This window comes from Anas platyrhynchos, chromosome 2 (assembly GCF_047663525.1).
Source record: "Anas platyrhynchos isolate ZD024472 breed Pekin duck chromosome 2, IASCAAS_PekinDuck_T2T, whole genome shotgun sequence".
Lineage (NCBI taxonomy): Eukaryota > Metazoa > Chordata > Aves > Anseriformes > Anatidae > Anas > Anas platyrhynchos.
The window spans coordinates 139,670,948-139,689,569 of record NC_092588.1 but is presented as its reverse complement, the minus strand read 5'-3'; the positions used below and the strand labels follow the sequence as shown (position 1 = coordinate 139,689,569).

General features: G+C 34.7%; 1 protein-coding gene across 2 annotated transcripts in view; it reads right to left on the bottom strand.

The window, feature by feature from the left end:
• Positions 1 to 18,622, bottom strand: part of PLXDC2 (plexin domain containing 2) — a 266,121-nt gene that overhangs the window by 102,304 nt on the left and 145,195 nt on the right. For both annotated transcript variants that reach the window (XM_027450660.3, XM_027450662.3), the window contains 2 exons: positions 17,007 to 17,153; positions 13,257 to 13,326 (listed from right to left, as the gene is read on the bottom strand). In XM_027450660.3, coding sequence (XP_027306461.2) covers positions 13,257 to 13,326; positions 17,007 to 17,153 — 217 coding nt within the window. The remainder of the gene's footprint in view (positions 1 to 13,256; positions 13,327 to 17,006; positions 17,154 to 18,622) is intronic.

Genomic DNA, 18,622 nt, shown 5'->3' with positions numbered 1-18,622 from the left:
TTTACTTGAATAATTGATAACTAAACTGTTATAATATATAATTGACCTTATTTTAAGATGTACATTTATGGATAGGTATTATACTTGTGTTCCATTTCCATTTCCAGCAAAACTGTTTTTTTCAGTAACAACAGCAAGAGAATAAACCCCACATAGCTAGCAGTGAAAATAAGATATTTAAAACAATGATATTGTTTGTCATTTCAAATGTCCAAAGTGCTTGATAAGTAATATTTGAGTTACTTTTTACATAGGTTAAAACTATTGATCCCTCACAGTTTAGATAGATTCATAATGCTTATATTAAAATTTGAATAAATATATTTTTTCAGTTTTAAATCTAGGGCAAGATTCTGAAGAACTCCAAATTATTGGAAGTACCAAGATAACACAAGTTGCTCCACTGAAATGTTTTACTACGTGTTGAGTGAATACATTTGAATTAGTGCCAATTATTATTTCTTGGACATTTTTACAGTGGAGTGCACAACTTTCTAATTTCTGTGTTATCAAAAGCCCATGTTTATACTAGAAGTTGGAGTTAACAACTAAAATGGTCATAAAAGCTACAGCAGCAGAAGCGTAAACAAAGCATTTGTAAAAACACACAAGTTCTCTTTAAAGATAAATTTTTATGTATCTAATTGAGCCACTGGCTGGCTGTTGAAGGGCAGTGAAAATATATCTCTTCCAAAGCAAGAAGTGGCTTTTCTTCCATGCTATTATTTAATAGAAGCCAAGAATTTATTAGAATGGCTAAGAACATAACTTGTTTTGAAGAATGTTTGAAGACTTTTTCCTGAACATGTGGACCTAGACTTTTATGACCAAGGAAAGTAATGTCATTGTGGCTGATGGATTAATCAACCAAATGTGGTTGATGGATTAATAAACATAATTTTGACCTTAAAATACTGGTTGAAATTCTTTTGTGAGACAGATAGAAATTATAGGATAGGAATCTGAAAATAAAATGTATAAAACCTATAATGCCTTTTAATCCCACTTCATAGAAAACTACTCCACAGAAGGAAATTCTTTATTTTACTCCATAGGACTAAAATAGGTAAAATTTAAGAATCATAGTAAATACTCCAGAGATATTTTTATTCTTTTATGTTTCATGCCTCTCACACATAAGGTAAAGACTGAAAACAGAACATAAATTGCAGTAAAAAAGAAGAACAAGAAAAAAAAAAGGCTTATAGAAATTGACTTTTGTTGCACTATCAAGCCATTGCCAAATAACACCTTGTTTTATTTGGCTTCACTGCATCTTCCATTATGAAATCACACAACTACTGCCATTCAGCTCAAGCTGAATGTCACCAAAGTCACCAAAGTCATCAAACTAGCTCACTCCAATTAATAACCTCTTAAATTAATAAGCACTTATTTCATTGATGAAACAATAGTATAATTTCACAATAATTTTTAGCAAACCAAAGGAGCCCCTTGATTCTTAAAACAACCTCCATTTAAGTTAAGAAAATGTGTTTTCCAGGTAACTGGCCCCAGGCATTAAGGCTCATGATGCAATTTTACAAGGTCTTGTTTTCTTTTTTTCAGGTTGGTTAAAGACAGAATGGCTATACGTCATCTGGCATAGATTGTTTAGTATGGTAATAGGTGAAATTAAAACACTTCTAACAGGAACAGCAGGGCAGACTTTGCATGCTAAGTTATGTCAATGTTGTCTCTGGCAACATGAGGCAGCTTTGAACCCATAACACTTGAAGGAGACACACTGATGGCCCCATCCCCATGTATATTCATCCCCTCATTTTTAAGAGCTAAGATCAGAACTGGTCAGTTCAGGCAGAAAAGGAACAGCAAGTTAGTGATGCTGGCTGCCTTATTGTTTCCTGGAGACAGACTAGAAAAACATGGACACAAGTTGCTTTTGAAGACTGAAACAGGAGCATATTTGCATGTCACAATTCAAAACGACACATATAATGTGTGGAATTATTACTATTATATGTACTTAGCATTTGAAGATCTGAAACAAAACCTTATCTAGAATAGTCTGGAATATCAATATCTGGGAATAGATAGAAGAAGCTGTCCAAAGTGGAAATAAAACACAAAACCAAATGTCTACTTTTGAGGTAAACTTTCCATGAAAAGAACAAAAAATATTTTTCATTCCTATTTTTTTAAAAAAAAAAAAAACTTATCATTACTTCTGTGCTTTATCACAAAATTTAACTATTAGTATGATGCAGGAGAAAGCTTGAAGGTTGGGCATGTTATTTAGTCAAATAGTTGATAGAAGGAAGGAGAAGAGGATGTGAATGGAGTCAAGGCCAAAATTTTAAGGAGAAGTGGAAGCAAGTGAATAAATTTAGGTCCCAGGTCAAAACCGAAAAAGATGTATAGTAACCTGTTTATTTCAATGCCTTGGTTTCAGAAAACAGACTGATATCAATCTGACAATTTGCAAGGGTAATGAATTTAGCAAGGACTGGCTTGAGACAAGGTTGTTGCCAAGGGATGGATGATGTTATAATGAAGAAGCTTGCAACGGATTTTTCATAATGTGACTCAGACAGCAGTTGCATGCACTCTGTTTTCAAACTGCAGGGAATGCAACCTATGTAGCAGGAATTTGCTTTTCTTAAAATTCCCCAAGAGTCAAAGCAGGACAATCATCACATCCACAGAACAGTACCTTCAAGACATTAAGAAAATCTACATTCTGTTAGAGTTCATAGTGAAGTTCTAGGAGCAGACATTTCCTCTGACATTGACAGATCCCAAATAGAGAAATTAGAATATTTTATCTGAAGTAATAAGCATAAAAAGGTTTACAAAAAAGATTTGATTCACAAGTTTTTCATACTCACTAACAGTCTTGAGAAACATGGGTAGGAAATGGAAATTACGGGCAATCAGTAATTTTGGATACGACAAAGCAGACACTTAATAACAGGAAGAAAGAAAATATATTTTTAATAATGCAGCTGGTAACGTAAAACTAAGTGACAAAATAGCCTCTTAATGTGAGACTGTACTATCAGTAGCATTGTTCCAGTCTTTTTTTTGCTGCCTTCTTGTGGCTTCCCCAGAATATTTCTTGCTTCCTCATTAGTGAAGACTGACACTGGGTCCCCATGGTCTGCTTTGGAAATATTTTAGGATGCAATTTATTTTGCTAATTATATTTCTCCAGCAATAATTTCAGTGTTTGCTTTTAAATCCTTCATTGATTTTCATTAAGCCTGCCTAAGCTTTCAAACTTTTCTTTCAGATAACAACAAGCTGCTTACTGCACAGCAACCAAAAACTCCACACTCCTGGTAAAAATGCTTTGGACATATTGTCAGTACCCAATGAATTAGTAAGCTTGAAATGAAAAAAAAGGGGGAAGAAATAAGCTTATCTTCCAAGATATTCCAAGCTGGAAAATGGGGCATTTTTTTTCAAGATTTCTCTTCCTTATAATTCTTTTTTCCTTCTTACTAAAATACAAAAGTTCAGATTCTCTGAGGAATTTATGGAACAGTTCTTTGAATTATGCTTTTTCTTTTTTATTATTCTTCTTTTTTCTTTTTTTTTTTTTGTTTGTTTCTTAAATAAAGCTTTTATAAGCACATCTATACCACATAGCATTGCATCGTTTTAGAGATACTAAAGCTAATGTAGTGCAATGCAGAAGTATTAGATTAAATTACAAAAATAATACAACATACGTGCTTAGTTGTTGGACTAACCTTGAGCTAGTTTAAAAACTTTTCACTACATCTTCATACGAGTGGTTGAAATACTTTTTAAGGTATTTAACTGGACATGGAAAAAAAAAAAAAGTGGAGAAAGGCCCCTTAATTTCTACAATAAAAATGTATTAACTGGGTAGATAGGACTGCCACCGCATCATAGCTTTAAAAGCACCATTTAGTTGAACTGACAAAAGTTTATGAGCTTCTTCCAACCATAATATTTCTAATATTTATCCTGAAATAATAAAAGACATTTTATCTACTAATATGCAAAAACTTTGTGCAAAATAGTCTCTTCTTCTTGTAATTAATGTTCTATGTAAATGTCTTTTGGAAAATATAGACTTTCATATTTTACCCTTTGACTAGGGTAATCATTTCTGTTGCTCTGCTATTTCAGAAAAGGGGTGGGTGTGAGTATTGGTTCTGCCTTCAGTAGTAGAAAATGCTTTTAACAAAGCAGCTACTGTGAAGTGTTGCAGAGCTGTCCTTATACAAAATACAGGCAATTAGGGGAACATCCTGTGGCAATATGTAGAGCTTTACAATCTGCTTCAGAAGCAGGAAGACCAAGACATTTTTTTTCTGTTACTAGTTATTTTAACAGGCTTCTTAGGGAAATCAAATGAGTCAGCCAAAACAGTCAGTGCAGTAGTCCATAGAATTTACCAGAAACATAAGGAACAATATGAATTTAATCAGTATTTCATGATCAATAACATAAATATACATGTATGACAGTTACGGATATGGAAGAGATGAAGCCCTCAGTTTCCCTGGTTGTTATGAACAGTCAGCAAAAGTACATGGTGCCATGGTACCAGTCAACAATAGCATCACATAGTGTACATAATTTCACATCAAAAAATTTAATCTTACATTTACAGAAGCCTGAATTTCTACAAGTTTGCTTCTGAGAGGCAAAAAGAAAGAACCTTCACCATGACACTTATAGGATCAAGCCCTTTACATAGAAATTGATATTATTAGGAATTCAGCACTTTCAAACAAACCTTACGTAGGAGGACCAGGAATAGCTTTTGTCAAAGTTGTATGTTAACTTTTAGAAAAGGACAGCTATTAATTATAATTGGGCAGAATTCAAAATAATAAGATAATAAGACTGACTCTTACTAGAAATACTGCAGTTTACAGCAGTCCTTTGCATATGAACTGCATTTTCAACACATTTCCCAGCCTGATAGATCTATGCTTTGAATTACTTCCTTTAAAAATAAATAAATAAATAAATAAATAAATAAATAAATAAATATATGTAACCAACTGCAACATTTTTTTTTTTTATATTTATTTTATTCTGACTGTTTGAAACAGGCATATACAAGTAATATTTTATGAATCTTAGAAGGTTTACAGACTAAGAACACTTCCTTAGGTCCAGGACTTGCACATAAATACATCATTTTAATGCAACACTGTATTATAGCAACGAAAGGCCTATTTTCTACTACTTATCAGGAATTTTCTGTTCTAATAAGAAATTAAATACCCATTAATTACCCATTGTTCTCACTAGCTTTCAGTTGCCTGGTGTTGGTTTGGAAATATATATATTTGTTTTTCTTTGTAAATGACTTTTCAGCTGAGATATGCAACATTCAGTTTTTCAATCTTTTACAATGAGAATAGGAGCTAGAAGAGGGTGTTATAGGATAGGAAATGCAAAATAAAGCCACGTAACACTTTATGAGACTGGACGTAGGCATTAGCTTTTACAAAGAATATTGAAACAAAGGCATAAATGGATTGAAGTTTCATTTTCAAACTTAGAATCATGCAACAAAACAAATAAACACTGTTTTGTGGGAGACAGAAATAAAGACTTGTCATGCATTAAAATTTTTATTATGATGTAAAAGCACAATATTATTTAAACTTTTCAATACTACAAAAAAGGACAGTGGAAGTTATGCCTACTATAAAATTCTACAATAAAAAGTAGTGGATTCATTTTAGACACAACCTATACCTTACAATTTCCCAATGTTCAGTGAAGCAGTTGCTGGCTATCCTGAAGGCTGTTTACACTAACATTAAGCCATTCAAGTTATTATTGTCTGATGTGTAAAATTATTTAAGCATTCGTTTGACATTCCATGTGGGCAAATGCTTTGGCAATTATCTGTTACTTTATGAAACAGAACCATACAGACAAATACAAATGTCACCATTTTAAGTCCTGTTACCACTTCAGTGCAACTATTTCCTGTAAACTTCAGCTGTAAATAGGCTAATGCCCTTTTATGTCATGCACTATGTCAGAGTGATGTCAAGGCATATGGATTTCACCTCCCCAAAGCTTATCATTATCTTTGCCCTGTTTCTGGGCCAATTTCTAAGGATAAAGCATAAGGCAGGAACATAAATAATTTTAAGAGTTCACTGATGGAAAGCAAGACAAAACAGAATTTCAGGGGAAGATGATACGAGGGTTCCCTCTTACAGAAGGAGGAAAGGTAGCTCTGGAAGGGACATTGACACAGGAGTAAAGGCAAAGGAAGCTATACAGGGAGGAAAAAAATACTAACACCTGTGTTGTAATATAAGACATGAGAAAAAGACAAGATGTTAAGAGCTAAAAAGATTGCAGTTCTGTGAGCTGATATTTGCCAGTTAATAGCCCGCTCTCCACAGTCCTTATTTGCCTACTGGTGATGACAAGTGTAATCCCCTGTAATGGACACAAGGTAGCCTGAGTCACTGATACTGGCTAGAAACATTGGGATGTACAGTCTGCTTTATATCACCTTTGCCATTTAACAGCTGTAGTCCATAAAATGACTTTTGTTATCAAAGAGCTCTTCATTAAGTAATGAATACATTTCCTGCTGGCTCCTGTGCTAAAGGGTCTAGAGCAACAGGAATGACCAGAAAAGCCCTGACCCACATTTCTGACTGGCTCCAACACGATGCACCACTCAGTGATACTCCAGATATCCCAGTAAAATAACCCAGACAGATTTACTCCATCTACCCACCGTTTTTAAAGCTTAAGAAAATTTATGAATGATGCAAGGAAACACATGAGCATATTTATCCTCTGAGGTCTGGAAATCTCCTGATAAACTTCCACTAATACAGGCTAATCCCAGGCTTCAAATTCATAGCCATCATCACCCTTTCCAATGTAAGATCCTAACCATCTGGATCCTTCTTTTTACATAGAACAGGGGACAGATTTCCCTCCTGCTCAGATGTATTACTCTGCGGGCCAACACAAAAAGACGGAGCTCAGGAAGTGTAGCCTCAGGCCTTACTCCTTTAACAGTAGCATGCTGTCTTTTTTTTTTTTTTTTTTTTTTTTTTTTTTTTTTCCCTGGAAGTAAAGTACTGCAAAATGTGATGCAAAATTACAATTCTGTGCAGTTTGGTAATTATTTTTCATAGTATCCCTCCTCAAAATGTATAGAAATTAATCTTTTAAGCAGCAATCTAACTAATTAACTCAAGATTCTTCCTCTCTTGCTACTTTCCCACAAGTTACACACACATTTATAAACAGTTTGATACTAGAATAACTACTACTCTTTCTCATAAGAATAAAAGATGTGAACCTGCTGTCCCAACTAGTGAGTTAAGATGCTGTGCTCAGGTGCTTCATGGTTGCTCATCAGCACAAGCTCCAATAACAGCAGTTTTCAACAGAAACTATATTCTACCATTTTCAGTGCCTGTGATTTGCCTTGAATCATTACTGGGTAAAACATCTGCAGTTTTGATGAAAGGCTATGGAGTGTCATCTTAGATGAAAAAAGACCTCTCTCTTCAGTAAGTAAAAATATTACGACAAAACCTGACTTTAGGCAGTAACATGATCATACAAAGGGTTCTTGATTTCAATTTTAGAAAACTGCAAACGTTTCTTTGAAAACAGTGTGTTTTCATTTGGGGATGTTTTTTTGTCTGGTATTCTTTCCATTATTAATGGTAGTATGAATGCTCAGACAGCATGGCACCAGTAAGAATTATTCCAAATAAGCCCTAAGCCTGCTGCTAAGGAATGCACCTCCATTGAAGGATCATTTAGCAGAAGTTCTCTCTTTTTTTTTTTTTTTTTCCTTCCCCCAGTAGCTTTGTAGCATTTCTTAAAGCAGTCTTTATAAATTAAACTGCTTGCTCCAACTTCAGCAGTGCAATATGACAATGAATTGCCATTCTCAGGTAAATACTATGTCCCCAGTCCTCCAGGGGACCCTACTCCCTACAAGATGACTAGCAAACTCCCAACAAGATGACTAGCAATCGTCCTCTCAAATATCACAGGATGGAACAGCTGACTGCTCTGCTGAAATGCGTCAGTGCTTTGTGTCTGTCGAATGCTGTGGAAGTGTCTGACAGGCTGTCTAGTTTCCAGATCTCTGAGCAGTAAGCTACAGAAATGTGGAAATATATGGCTTGTTTTTCGAAGGCCCATCCCTACTTTATTACAAAACCTATTGCACATTTATTGTTTTAGCTCCTGATTCTATAATTCCCATATATCCTCATCAGCCCTCTAACTTCCTTGGTTAGTTTTGGCTAATATATGCTGTATTCGGAATCCCATGTCATTTTAAACTTCCAAAATATTTTATTTTCAGTGCTATGTTTCAGTTGTCTACAAGGTGCCATGTTAACTATATTTTGACTGATTTAGCATTTGAAAACTTTTTAACAGAAGTTCCTTGTTGTAATTCTGATAAGATTCCAACCTATGCAGAACATTTTTAATAAATGCTTTTTCTCTTTTTTCTCTGCAACACATTTGAGTCTTTTTTTTTTTTTCCTGAATATGTATTTGTGCATTTGATATTTCATGGATTAGGTGGACATTTCTGAAACCTTCATTGTGCTAGCTGATAAGATAACCCTATGGTTAACTCACACAGACTTAAAAATGTTAAACATCCATACCTGAACTCATCACCCCAAACTCACTTTGTAGTGATATAATACATTGACAAACAGAGAGAATTAGATACAAGAGGCAGTTCATCCAGCCTGCTTTAAATATCTGCCTTTGGTGTTCATTGACTACTGACTATATTGATTACATCTCTACCGACTGTACGTGAGTTAAGGATGACAAACATGGACATAGATGTCAACACAGATAGATGAATTGCATCCTTTCTCTATAATTTATTAATTTCACGTGTAAATTTCCTGCAGGCTATTCCAATGCTCTTAACTCATGGTAGAGTTATTTCAGATTCTGTGCACTTTCACCCAAGTTCCCCCTCCAGAACCACCTGTGATCAACCCATCATGAATCAGCTAAGCTTTCACGAAGCAATAACCATGTCACTCACTCCTTTTGCCTTCCTTCACTAAATATTAATCTTTTGCTTTTCTGTTAATTTTTACTCCTTCTTGGTAATATACATTTTATAATTTATAAAGATGTGATATTTTCATGGAACGTCCAGGTTGTTACAGACAACATGGTTGCTGGAGCAGTGATCTCTGCCTATCATCAGATTATTGTTCTTGCCTTGTTCAGTTTATAACCAGTTCTCCTATAATTTGGTGGTTTGCGTACCGTAACCTATTACTAAGCATGCTAATTTGTTTGTGTTTCCACATAGGCATAGAAGCCTGATACAATTATTTTCTCTTTGTTCCTCCCTCATTTTTACAATATTTGTATTTCTAAATTTGCATACCCAAAGAACTCACTCACTGACAACATAGTAACCTGTGTGATATAAAACATAGACAACACCAAATAATTGTAATATTGAAGTTTTATCTTTTCATTCACACCTCTTTTTCTGTCCTGTATCAGTCATCTGTGCGCCATGACACAATGGTGCAACAGCTTGCCCACTGGGAGCTACTACTGAAATTGCTATAAAAGTCTATAAAAGTTCTGAAGAGGTAGAGAAGTTTTAACAGAAACAGACTTGAAAATCATAACAAAACAAAACAAACAAAACAAAATGACATTAACAACAAAAACCACTAGAGAATCTAAGTTTATAACAACTTGTCAGAAAATTCTATGATTCTTAGAGGATGCACACATGGTTTTCGTTTTAATGAGTGTTCCTGAAAGATTGCCTAATTAACGGTCATTTTGGCCTGGCAGAATGCCTTAATATGTTTTGGAGCTTCTATATGCTGCTTTGCCACAAAACAGGTCTAACGGAAAGTAAATGCACTGTCAAATAAGGGAAAGTTATTGTCACCATGTACTCACAGGTGCTCCTAGTATTAATTAGCCCCAAACTAACCACCTGTTTTACACATCTATTTGAGGAAGAGTTTTGATTTATTTTTTTGCCCGTACAAATACATGGGTTATATTCTAAACACCTTTTCTATGTATTTGCTGCAATTTCCAATATCGAAATCTTAGAGTTATAGACAAAAATCACAACAGAACATGACATTATTTAAAAATGTGGTTTATAGGAATTTGAGGAAACATACTTCTATGCCAAAAAAACACAAATTGCTAACTATGTTATTAATTAGTAATTATATAAATTACTTTAATTTAATTATTTATTTTAATATTTATTTAAATATAATTTATATTAACATTATTAATTGACATATTAATATGACATAAATTGACATTAATATGACATAAATTGACATAAAAATATATTATTTTACATTTAATATAAATTAAGTAGCTTTGTTAAACATAAGCTGAGGACATCACTGAGTAAAGCCCTCAAACTACTTATTTTTACTCCCTGTTCTAAATAAAAAATAAAGAGAAAAATAAGTTGAGTATACACCCCAGAAATTTAAAAGGAATCTTAAGTAACTTGGAAACCGTACTATGCTGCAGCACAACCTACATAAAGAAAATAGGAAAACATTTTAGTAGGCATTTTTATCATGACAGGGATTTAATGTACCATTGTCCTCAACTTTCCTTTTGACAAGGTTGTCAATTCATGACTGGGAGGTAAAAACAGCTTGCAGTGTTGTCATTAGCATAATTAATCATATCCTATTCCCCAGAAAGCGTACATTTGTCATGTGGGACACCTGCACACATTAACTTTGTCATTCTTTTCATCCAAGAATAACCTCTTGAGGTCTTCCAGATCTCTAATAATAAAAATGCCATTATAAGACTTTTTGTGGAGAAGGAAGAACTTACAGTTCAGGAAGAACTACATCAGGAAGAACTTACTTCCTGTGAGGGTGATGGAACACCGGTACAGGTTGCCCTGAGAGGTTTGGCAGCTCTGTCCTTGAAGGATGTCGAAAACCATCTGGACATGGTCCTAGGCAACCTGGTCTAGGTACCTCTGTTTGAGCAGGGTGTTTGGACTAGGTGGCCTTCAGGGTTCCCTTCCAACTTCAACTGTTCTGTGACTCTGTGATACAAGTCACACTGCACCACAGATAACTTGTGGTAACAAACTTTGCAAATAGAGCCTATGTGGAACATTTATCAGAGGGTTATCATAGAAATAGATCTTTTTCTGCTAAAAGGGCTTAGAAGACTTAAAGTTGCAGAAGTTGCATCCTGTCCTTAATTGACAGGATGACTTACAGTTACTGAGCTTTATTAAGGTAATATTTTAAAAGTGATTATTGACTAAATCTCACCTCTTCATGCTTAATTTTGAGCATGAAAATTACGGAAGTGTAACATGAAGGACAGAAGTGTCTCTGTATTAACGTTAGTGGCCTATTTTGAAAAGACTGATGTTAAAGTGCTATTTAGCTTGACAATAGTCCACAATCTATTCACTACAGTACAATTGTATTTAGTAGAAGCAGAGCAAAACAAAAAGAAGAATTATTCAGAGTTCCATCGATTATAATAACAAGAGAAAATAATTCTGTAAAGCTGCAGTTAACCCTAAATATCTGCAAGTTTTCTTTGTTGTAGTTGTTTTATTTGTTTTTAAATAAATGAATAAATAGTCCATAAATGTTCTACTCTAAAATGATTTTCTTTCCCTTGCAAATTGCTATTGCACAGCTCTCCTTGAGAGCCAAACTTTACTCCTAGTAATGTGTTTAGGGGCATGTTGAGGAGCCTGATCAAAGTAGCATTTCACTGACAGGCCCTCATTAAAAGTGATGACCCAAAGGAGTGGCCAAATAAAAAGAATTGCTTGAAGAAAGAGTGAACTTAACTTGTTTCAAGGAAACAAGTTCAGCAGTAGTAATTAGGGGGCATTTACAGACTGAACATTGTCCCCATTGCCGCTGCTTTAACTGTATAGGATCCATCCTACCCCATGCTTTCACTCCACATGAAATTCAGCTCCTCTAGTAATAGGATACAGAGCTAGGTGTCAGTGGTCAAACACCAAAACAACTAAAAATCGGACAAGCCCCAATATTACGATCATTCACAGCTCATCTGGTCTCTCTCAGCATCAAAATGCCATCCCTGACAAAGAAAAAACCCCAATACTGAAGTCAGCCCATAATTCTGCAATTATTTATTTTATTAGTCATTTTGACTGCAATCCAACCATTTCATATCAGACTCTTTTTTCACCTCTGTCCATCTCTTCTATTCTCCTACTTTGGTAGCAAAGTGGAGATATTAACACAGAACTTCAGACATCAACCTGAACTCCTGCTCCTACTCTTGTTGAGGCTCTGGTTGCTGCTCTGCCCCAACCTTTTATTTGTACTCTCCCTGTTCAGAGCTCCAGTGCAACATCCTCAGGTCCTGGCCAACTGGCCACCCACAGCATAAGAAGGAGAAACCTTGACCAGGGATAGGGCAGGACTGGTACTGGTGACAGTGGCCCCTATTTATGTTTCTTGTCCCATTGCACCTCTTAGCAGACCTCCACAAGACAGAGTCTCTGAACTTGCTGGACATCTCAAAGATGAGAGAATGCTGCAGTTGTGCTCTCCACAATGCTCCCCTCTGCCTCTCTGTTTTCCTTTTCTGACCCAAGTTACGTACTTCTACCAGCACTTATCATCATCGGATACTAAATCCCTTGTCCTCATGCAGCCCAAACCTGCTGACATTTCTCTCCCTTGTTTTGGCTCCAGCACTGTCTGTGAATGCGAAATATTAGGAAAAACTTCTTTACCGAAAGGGTAAAGAAGTTAGGTACTGGAATGGGCTGCCCAGGGAAGTGGTTGAGTCACCATCTCTGGAGGTCCTTAAAAGACGTTTAGATGTAGAGCTTATTGATATGGTTTAGTGGAGGACTGGTTAGTGTTAGGTCAGAAGTTGGACTAGGTGATCTTGGAGGTCTCTTCCTGCCTAGATGATTCTGTGATTCTGTGAATCACACACACACACACACACACACACACAAATGTAATTACTGGGGGAAATGCATAAGCAGAAAACAATTAACACTATAAAGTCTTCCACTGAGAACATTTTATATCAGTAAAACTCATGTAGCTTGAATTTTCATTATATTTATATTTTGCAATTTTCTTCTATGTGGAAAGCAAAATTTCCTAAAGAAATACTGCAGTTTCTCTCCTGACATGTATGGAAGAAAAAAAAAATTAAAATACCTGCAAGAAACTCTTCTCAAATTACTCAAAGTAAACAGTTAGAACGCCACTTACCCCCAGTTGCCACTGTAATTTCACGTAGAAAATGGCCATAAAATGGAAAATCGAAGGACAGATTTACTCTCTGAAAGAAACAACATGAGAAAATAAAATCAATATTGTGTAGAAAGGTAAGAGAAAAAAAAAAAAAGAGAGAGTTCTCCACTTCAAATATCTGTTTCAATCATTGCTTTTTATTTTTCACTGGAGCCTTGTTATTCTAAATTTGGAATTGTCAACAGTTAACTGGGAACAATTTTGTGTATCACTGCTTTCAGGCTTTTATGTTCTGTTTCATAACTGAAGACTTTAGACAAAAAACCACATCTCTCAGAACTTATAACTCTCTTATAAGAGTGAAATTAAGAAAGATTTGTTGATTTTTTTCTAAACAAACAAATAAAAAGCAACAACAAAAAAACAGTTGTTTAAGCCTCTTTGTTAAGAAGAGCCACCTATATATCAGTTTTACAGAATCCCTGCTTTGGTGGTGGGTGGTTTGCTCCTCAGCCACGTCTCTTCAGATTCAGGTGCTCTCCCTGACCTCTTGATGTTACTTGGGTGCTTATCTGATGAAAAAAGGCAATTTTTTCATCAAATCCAAGTTACACCACTTCCCAGACCTCTTCCCAGACCCACCTCCTCCTAAACAGGACCTGAAATTATTTATAAAAAAATAAGCAACAGAAGTACTAGCAAACTTTACTTAAACTACTTATAGCAAAATACAAAAAGGAAAAAAATATTTTTCCTCTGTCAACGTACTGGTTACTATCAGCCGAATTCATAGCAGAGAACAGTAATTTGGAGATTTAGAGAACAGACGTCTCCTCAGCTAAGGTCTCCATAAAGTACCATTCAAATGCAAATTCATTTTCTCTTTCTGCCTATGGCTCTCTCCTTTCCCATCTATTCCACTGCTTTCCTTCAGCTCATTGACTAATCTGGCCACCCACTGGTATCACCTGGTGTGCTATCTGTCTCAACTCTGAACAAATCAGTAGCCATGACAGAAAGGTATGCTGAAATTCCAGAAAATTATTTTCATTGCTTTAAAGTTATATCCCGTAAAAATATGCATAATGGCCTGAAGCCTAAATAGGTACTGAGTATGCAGCTCATTGGTATTTGGCATTTAAGAAGAGTAACTACAGTAAAAATTGGTTTGAAGGTGGTTTGTTGTTGTTGACTATTCTTTGGCCCAAAGCTTTGATGTCTCCACTTAAGAAAGAGCAATAGTTGATACTTTATTAAGAACAAACAAACAAACAACACACAAAGAAACAATATTATTTTAATTTTATTTATTTATTTATTATTATTTATGGATTATATCTGGGTTATACATTATTACTTCTTCTCTCAGGAAGGATTATATTCACATCCACTAGAGATGTTTACAGAATTATTTGGCATGAAATTAACAGCTAAAGATTTACAGGAACTTTAAATTAGATTTTCTTTCCACTTAAGTGGAAGACAGAATTTTGACAGGATTTATTTATTTATTTATTTAACTTTTAATTAGAATGTAAAATCCATTTGCATTGTGTTAATTGGACTGAGTAGGTTCTAATGACCTCTTCTGTATGTATGTAAATATGTATCCACAACCAAACATTTTTAATCACATTGGCATAGCAAAAGACAGCTCATGAATTAAGTTAAAAGAACTTATTTTTTTCATGTTTTCACTATTGAGAAGGTGTATGCTATGTTTATGTATGTATTCCACTTATATTCTCGTTCTACCTCACATAATTTCCAAGAACACTGTTACAAAAAAATAAATCTGACCAGACCTTCCCTCTTTCTGTTATGCGTTTTTCCTATTAACATTGGCTTTCTGAATAACCATTAAACTGCTTTTAAGTGGCACAGTTGCCTTTCACAGTCCTCTGAATTGTTGTAATATATATATTAGAATAATGATAGTGGTTCCAATAGATAAAGCCTTAATCTTATGCCCTCTCAAGACAGGTATTGATCTCTTTGACTTCTATCAAAAACTGATGGCCTAAATTCTGACAATGCAATAGGTGTTTAATACTGACAATTATATAGCTTAACGCAGTAATAAAGAACCAATAGGATTTAAGGATTTTTTTTTAATAACTACAAGAAATAAATGTCTTTTTAAAAAGCATAAAGCATGTCTTGTTTTTCAGAAATAATCTTGGAATTTTTGACCTACTTATGGAAAAATATTTTTTTCCATGTATAAATTACAGAATGGACTGACAGGAAAGAGAAGTGAGCATGACAAGCATGAGTTACTCCTGTACCTCAGTCAGTGTTCAAATAATCAAATATACTCCCCTCACCAGGGGAGTTTTAGGTTAGATGTTAGGAAGAACTTCTTTACTGAAAGGGTTGTTAGGCACTGGAACAGGCTGCCCAGGGAGGTGGTGGAGTCACCATCCCTGGAAATCTTTAAAAGACGTTTAGATGTAGAGCTTAGGGATATGGTTTAGTGGGGACTGTTAGCATTAGGTCAGAGGTTGGACTCGATGATCTTGAGGTCTCTTCCAACCTAGAAATTCTGTGATTCTGTGATATGTCTCATCTAAACTGAACATCCAAGTCACACCTAAAATTTTACTATAGAGTTAAGAGGACAGTGGTAATGTTCTGAAAAACAAACAAACAAACAAACAACAACAACACACTATTACTGATATAAATCCTATAGATCTATACTTTTTAATTGTTCCATTAACTGCTCTATTAGTTTTTGCATGTTTCCATTCTCTCTCACAACACAGAGCACCAGAATCCCAGGTGAAGAAGGCAAGGCAGACATTATAAATTCTTACTTTTAGGTACTCTTGGAATTTTTTCTCATTAGAAACAAACTGTGTTAAGAAAATAGTCAATACTTTGCTTTATCAAATCTACCCAAAAGATACACAACTGCCTGAGCCCTCTGTATTTGCATTGGCTCCTTACAGTCTTTTTGGCTATAAGGAAGGTATTTTATGGTTTGGACTCTCTGTTAGTCAAATATAGCAGATTTATCACCCCACTTTGTTTTATGTATTTTGAGCTAAATACTGGGGTATTTCTTCTTGCTGCCACTGACATTCCTCTGAGCCAGTCACATGGCTGGTGCCAGGGAAGTAACAGATAAACAGAGAAAAGAGGAATTTAACAATTTAACTTAGATTTTCTCTCAGCTTTAAAGCTTATTTTCATACCAGTTTTACCAGGCATTAAACAAGATGGTTATTTACACTCTTAATAATACTTATTTGTTGTTAGCCTGAAACTGCAATCACATCTATCACTTCTGTTGCTATATGACATAATAATGATTTTTATCGTTCTCCCAAAAGAAAAAGTTACTATGACACTTCATATAAAATGTAAGTGGAAACACAGATACACTTCATGGAAGGCTTAAAACTTCAGCATCTTAATTCTCAATCCCATTCAATTGTTATGGATGTCATTGACAAAATTTCTTCTCACTTCAACAACGCAAGTAGTTTACTGTTTGACAGTTTGAGATCTAACAGAAATATACTTTAAATATATCTGTAGAGACATCTCTGAAGGACTGTTATTTCTGGTACAAAAAAGGCAATGTGGAATCATTTGAATTTCATAGCTTAACTAAAACTCAAAGATGCAGCTCTGTGAACAGTAGTCAAAATATTTAGTAAGTACTGTTGAACCAACAGTACCTAACTAAAAAAAAAAAAATAAAGTAAAAGAAAGAAAGAAATCCATGTCAGTCAAAGAAGAAAAAGCATAACAACTTACTGCTGCTTGCCGATGGGTATTGGAGAGGATCCCATGAATCTTGACTTTGTCTTTCTCCATTTGGTCTATATTGACCCACAAATCCCGGCTAGTAGAATCATATGGGCCATATGTTCTTGAAGTATAATAATTATGATCTGTATCCTCCTAACATGGGGGGAAAAACATAGCAAAATACAGATTAGAATGGAAAGTGAATCTTAGTTTTATATAAAACTCACACTGAGTGAAATACTGTGAAATACTGAGTTCTGTTGCTCCTGGGAGCAGCAGAAAAGGCAAAATTGCAAGTGAACAGTCAACAAAAATACAAATTGCAAATGTGTTGCAGAAGACAGCTCTGCCTCCAACTACAAGCATTCAGCAAGGCGAATCATCTTATATTATAATCATAATTCTTCTCTATCCTCAAATCCTAACCATACAGTGCCTCTAACCACATCAGTGAAATCTATGGCAAAACGTGTGATGGCTTTCAAGGCAAGATGAACAGTAAGTTCATGTAACAACTACCATGCCATAGCAAAGTGAGGAGCAGTACTCAGAGCCAAGACTTTAAAAAAATTGTATTTTTTAACATTTCTAAACATAATTTATTAGAATATCCTATAAGAAAACATCCATAAGATTCCCAATAGATATAGTCTTACAAGTGTACTTTATTTTAAATCTCCAAAACAACATTTTATGGTACATTTGATATTCAGAAAGAGATCAGGACACACATATTTATGGAAAAAAATCTTCCTAATTCTTGCATTCTTTACATGCCCACATCACAGCAAATTCAGAGGTGAAAATACATGAATCCTACATGTGTTGTGTGAGACTGTGTTAGCGGTCCATTAAATTATGCAGCTTGTAGATATCTAGTTCGGTAATTGTGTTCATGGTTCAGATAACAGTGAGAGTCTTGGCAATGTCTGTTTATTTTGGATGACAAAGCTGAGATACCAACACACAAAATACTCTGATATTCCACTGCAATCTGTTTACACTTAAAATCATATAAATCACTAGCCACTATTTAGCACATAAAGAAATTAATTTTTGAAATCTGATTATTCAAAACTGATTGCATGTTTAAAACTTCAGGTATAGGAGTTTCCAAAAATTTTTATCAATGTCAGAATTTGTGCTGATATTGGGCAAACTACTTAAGAAATACTCTCTATATGAAAGGCTAAACTTCTAATTTTTAAAAAATACCACTAATGACAAGGTGAAGAAAGCTATATGAGAATGGATGTAGGAATAGCAGTTTTTCTTCATTCTTATAGGGTACTCTTCTGTGGAGAAAAGTAGTTTGCAATGAAAGCCAATGTAAAAGTCTCTTTTATTAAAAACAAACAAACAAACAAACAAACAAAAAAGAAGCTTTCCAGACAGGGAAAAAGTTGATTTACCAGCAAGGAAAGAAATAATAATAGTGGCCAAAGTAGAATGAGATTTGCCTGAGATTTATTTTTTGTACTTGAACAGACATACAGGACAATAATTCTCCTTCCATGATTAATATGAATGCAGAAAATTATTTCAACATTGTTTATTGCCACCTATTACTACCGAAGAAAAATAAATATTATAGGTTAGGAAGAAAAATCCATGTATTTTCT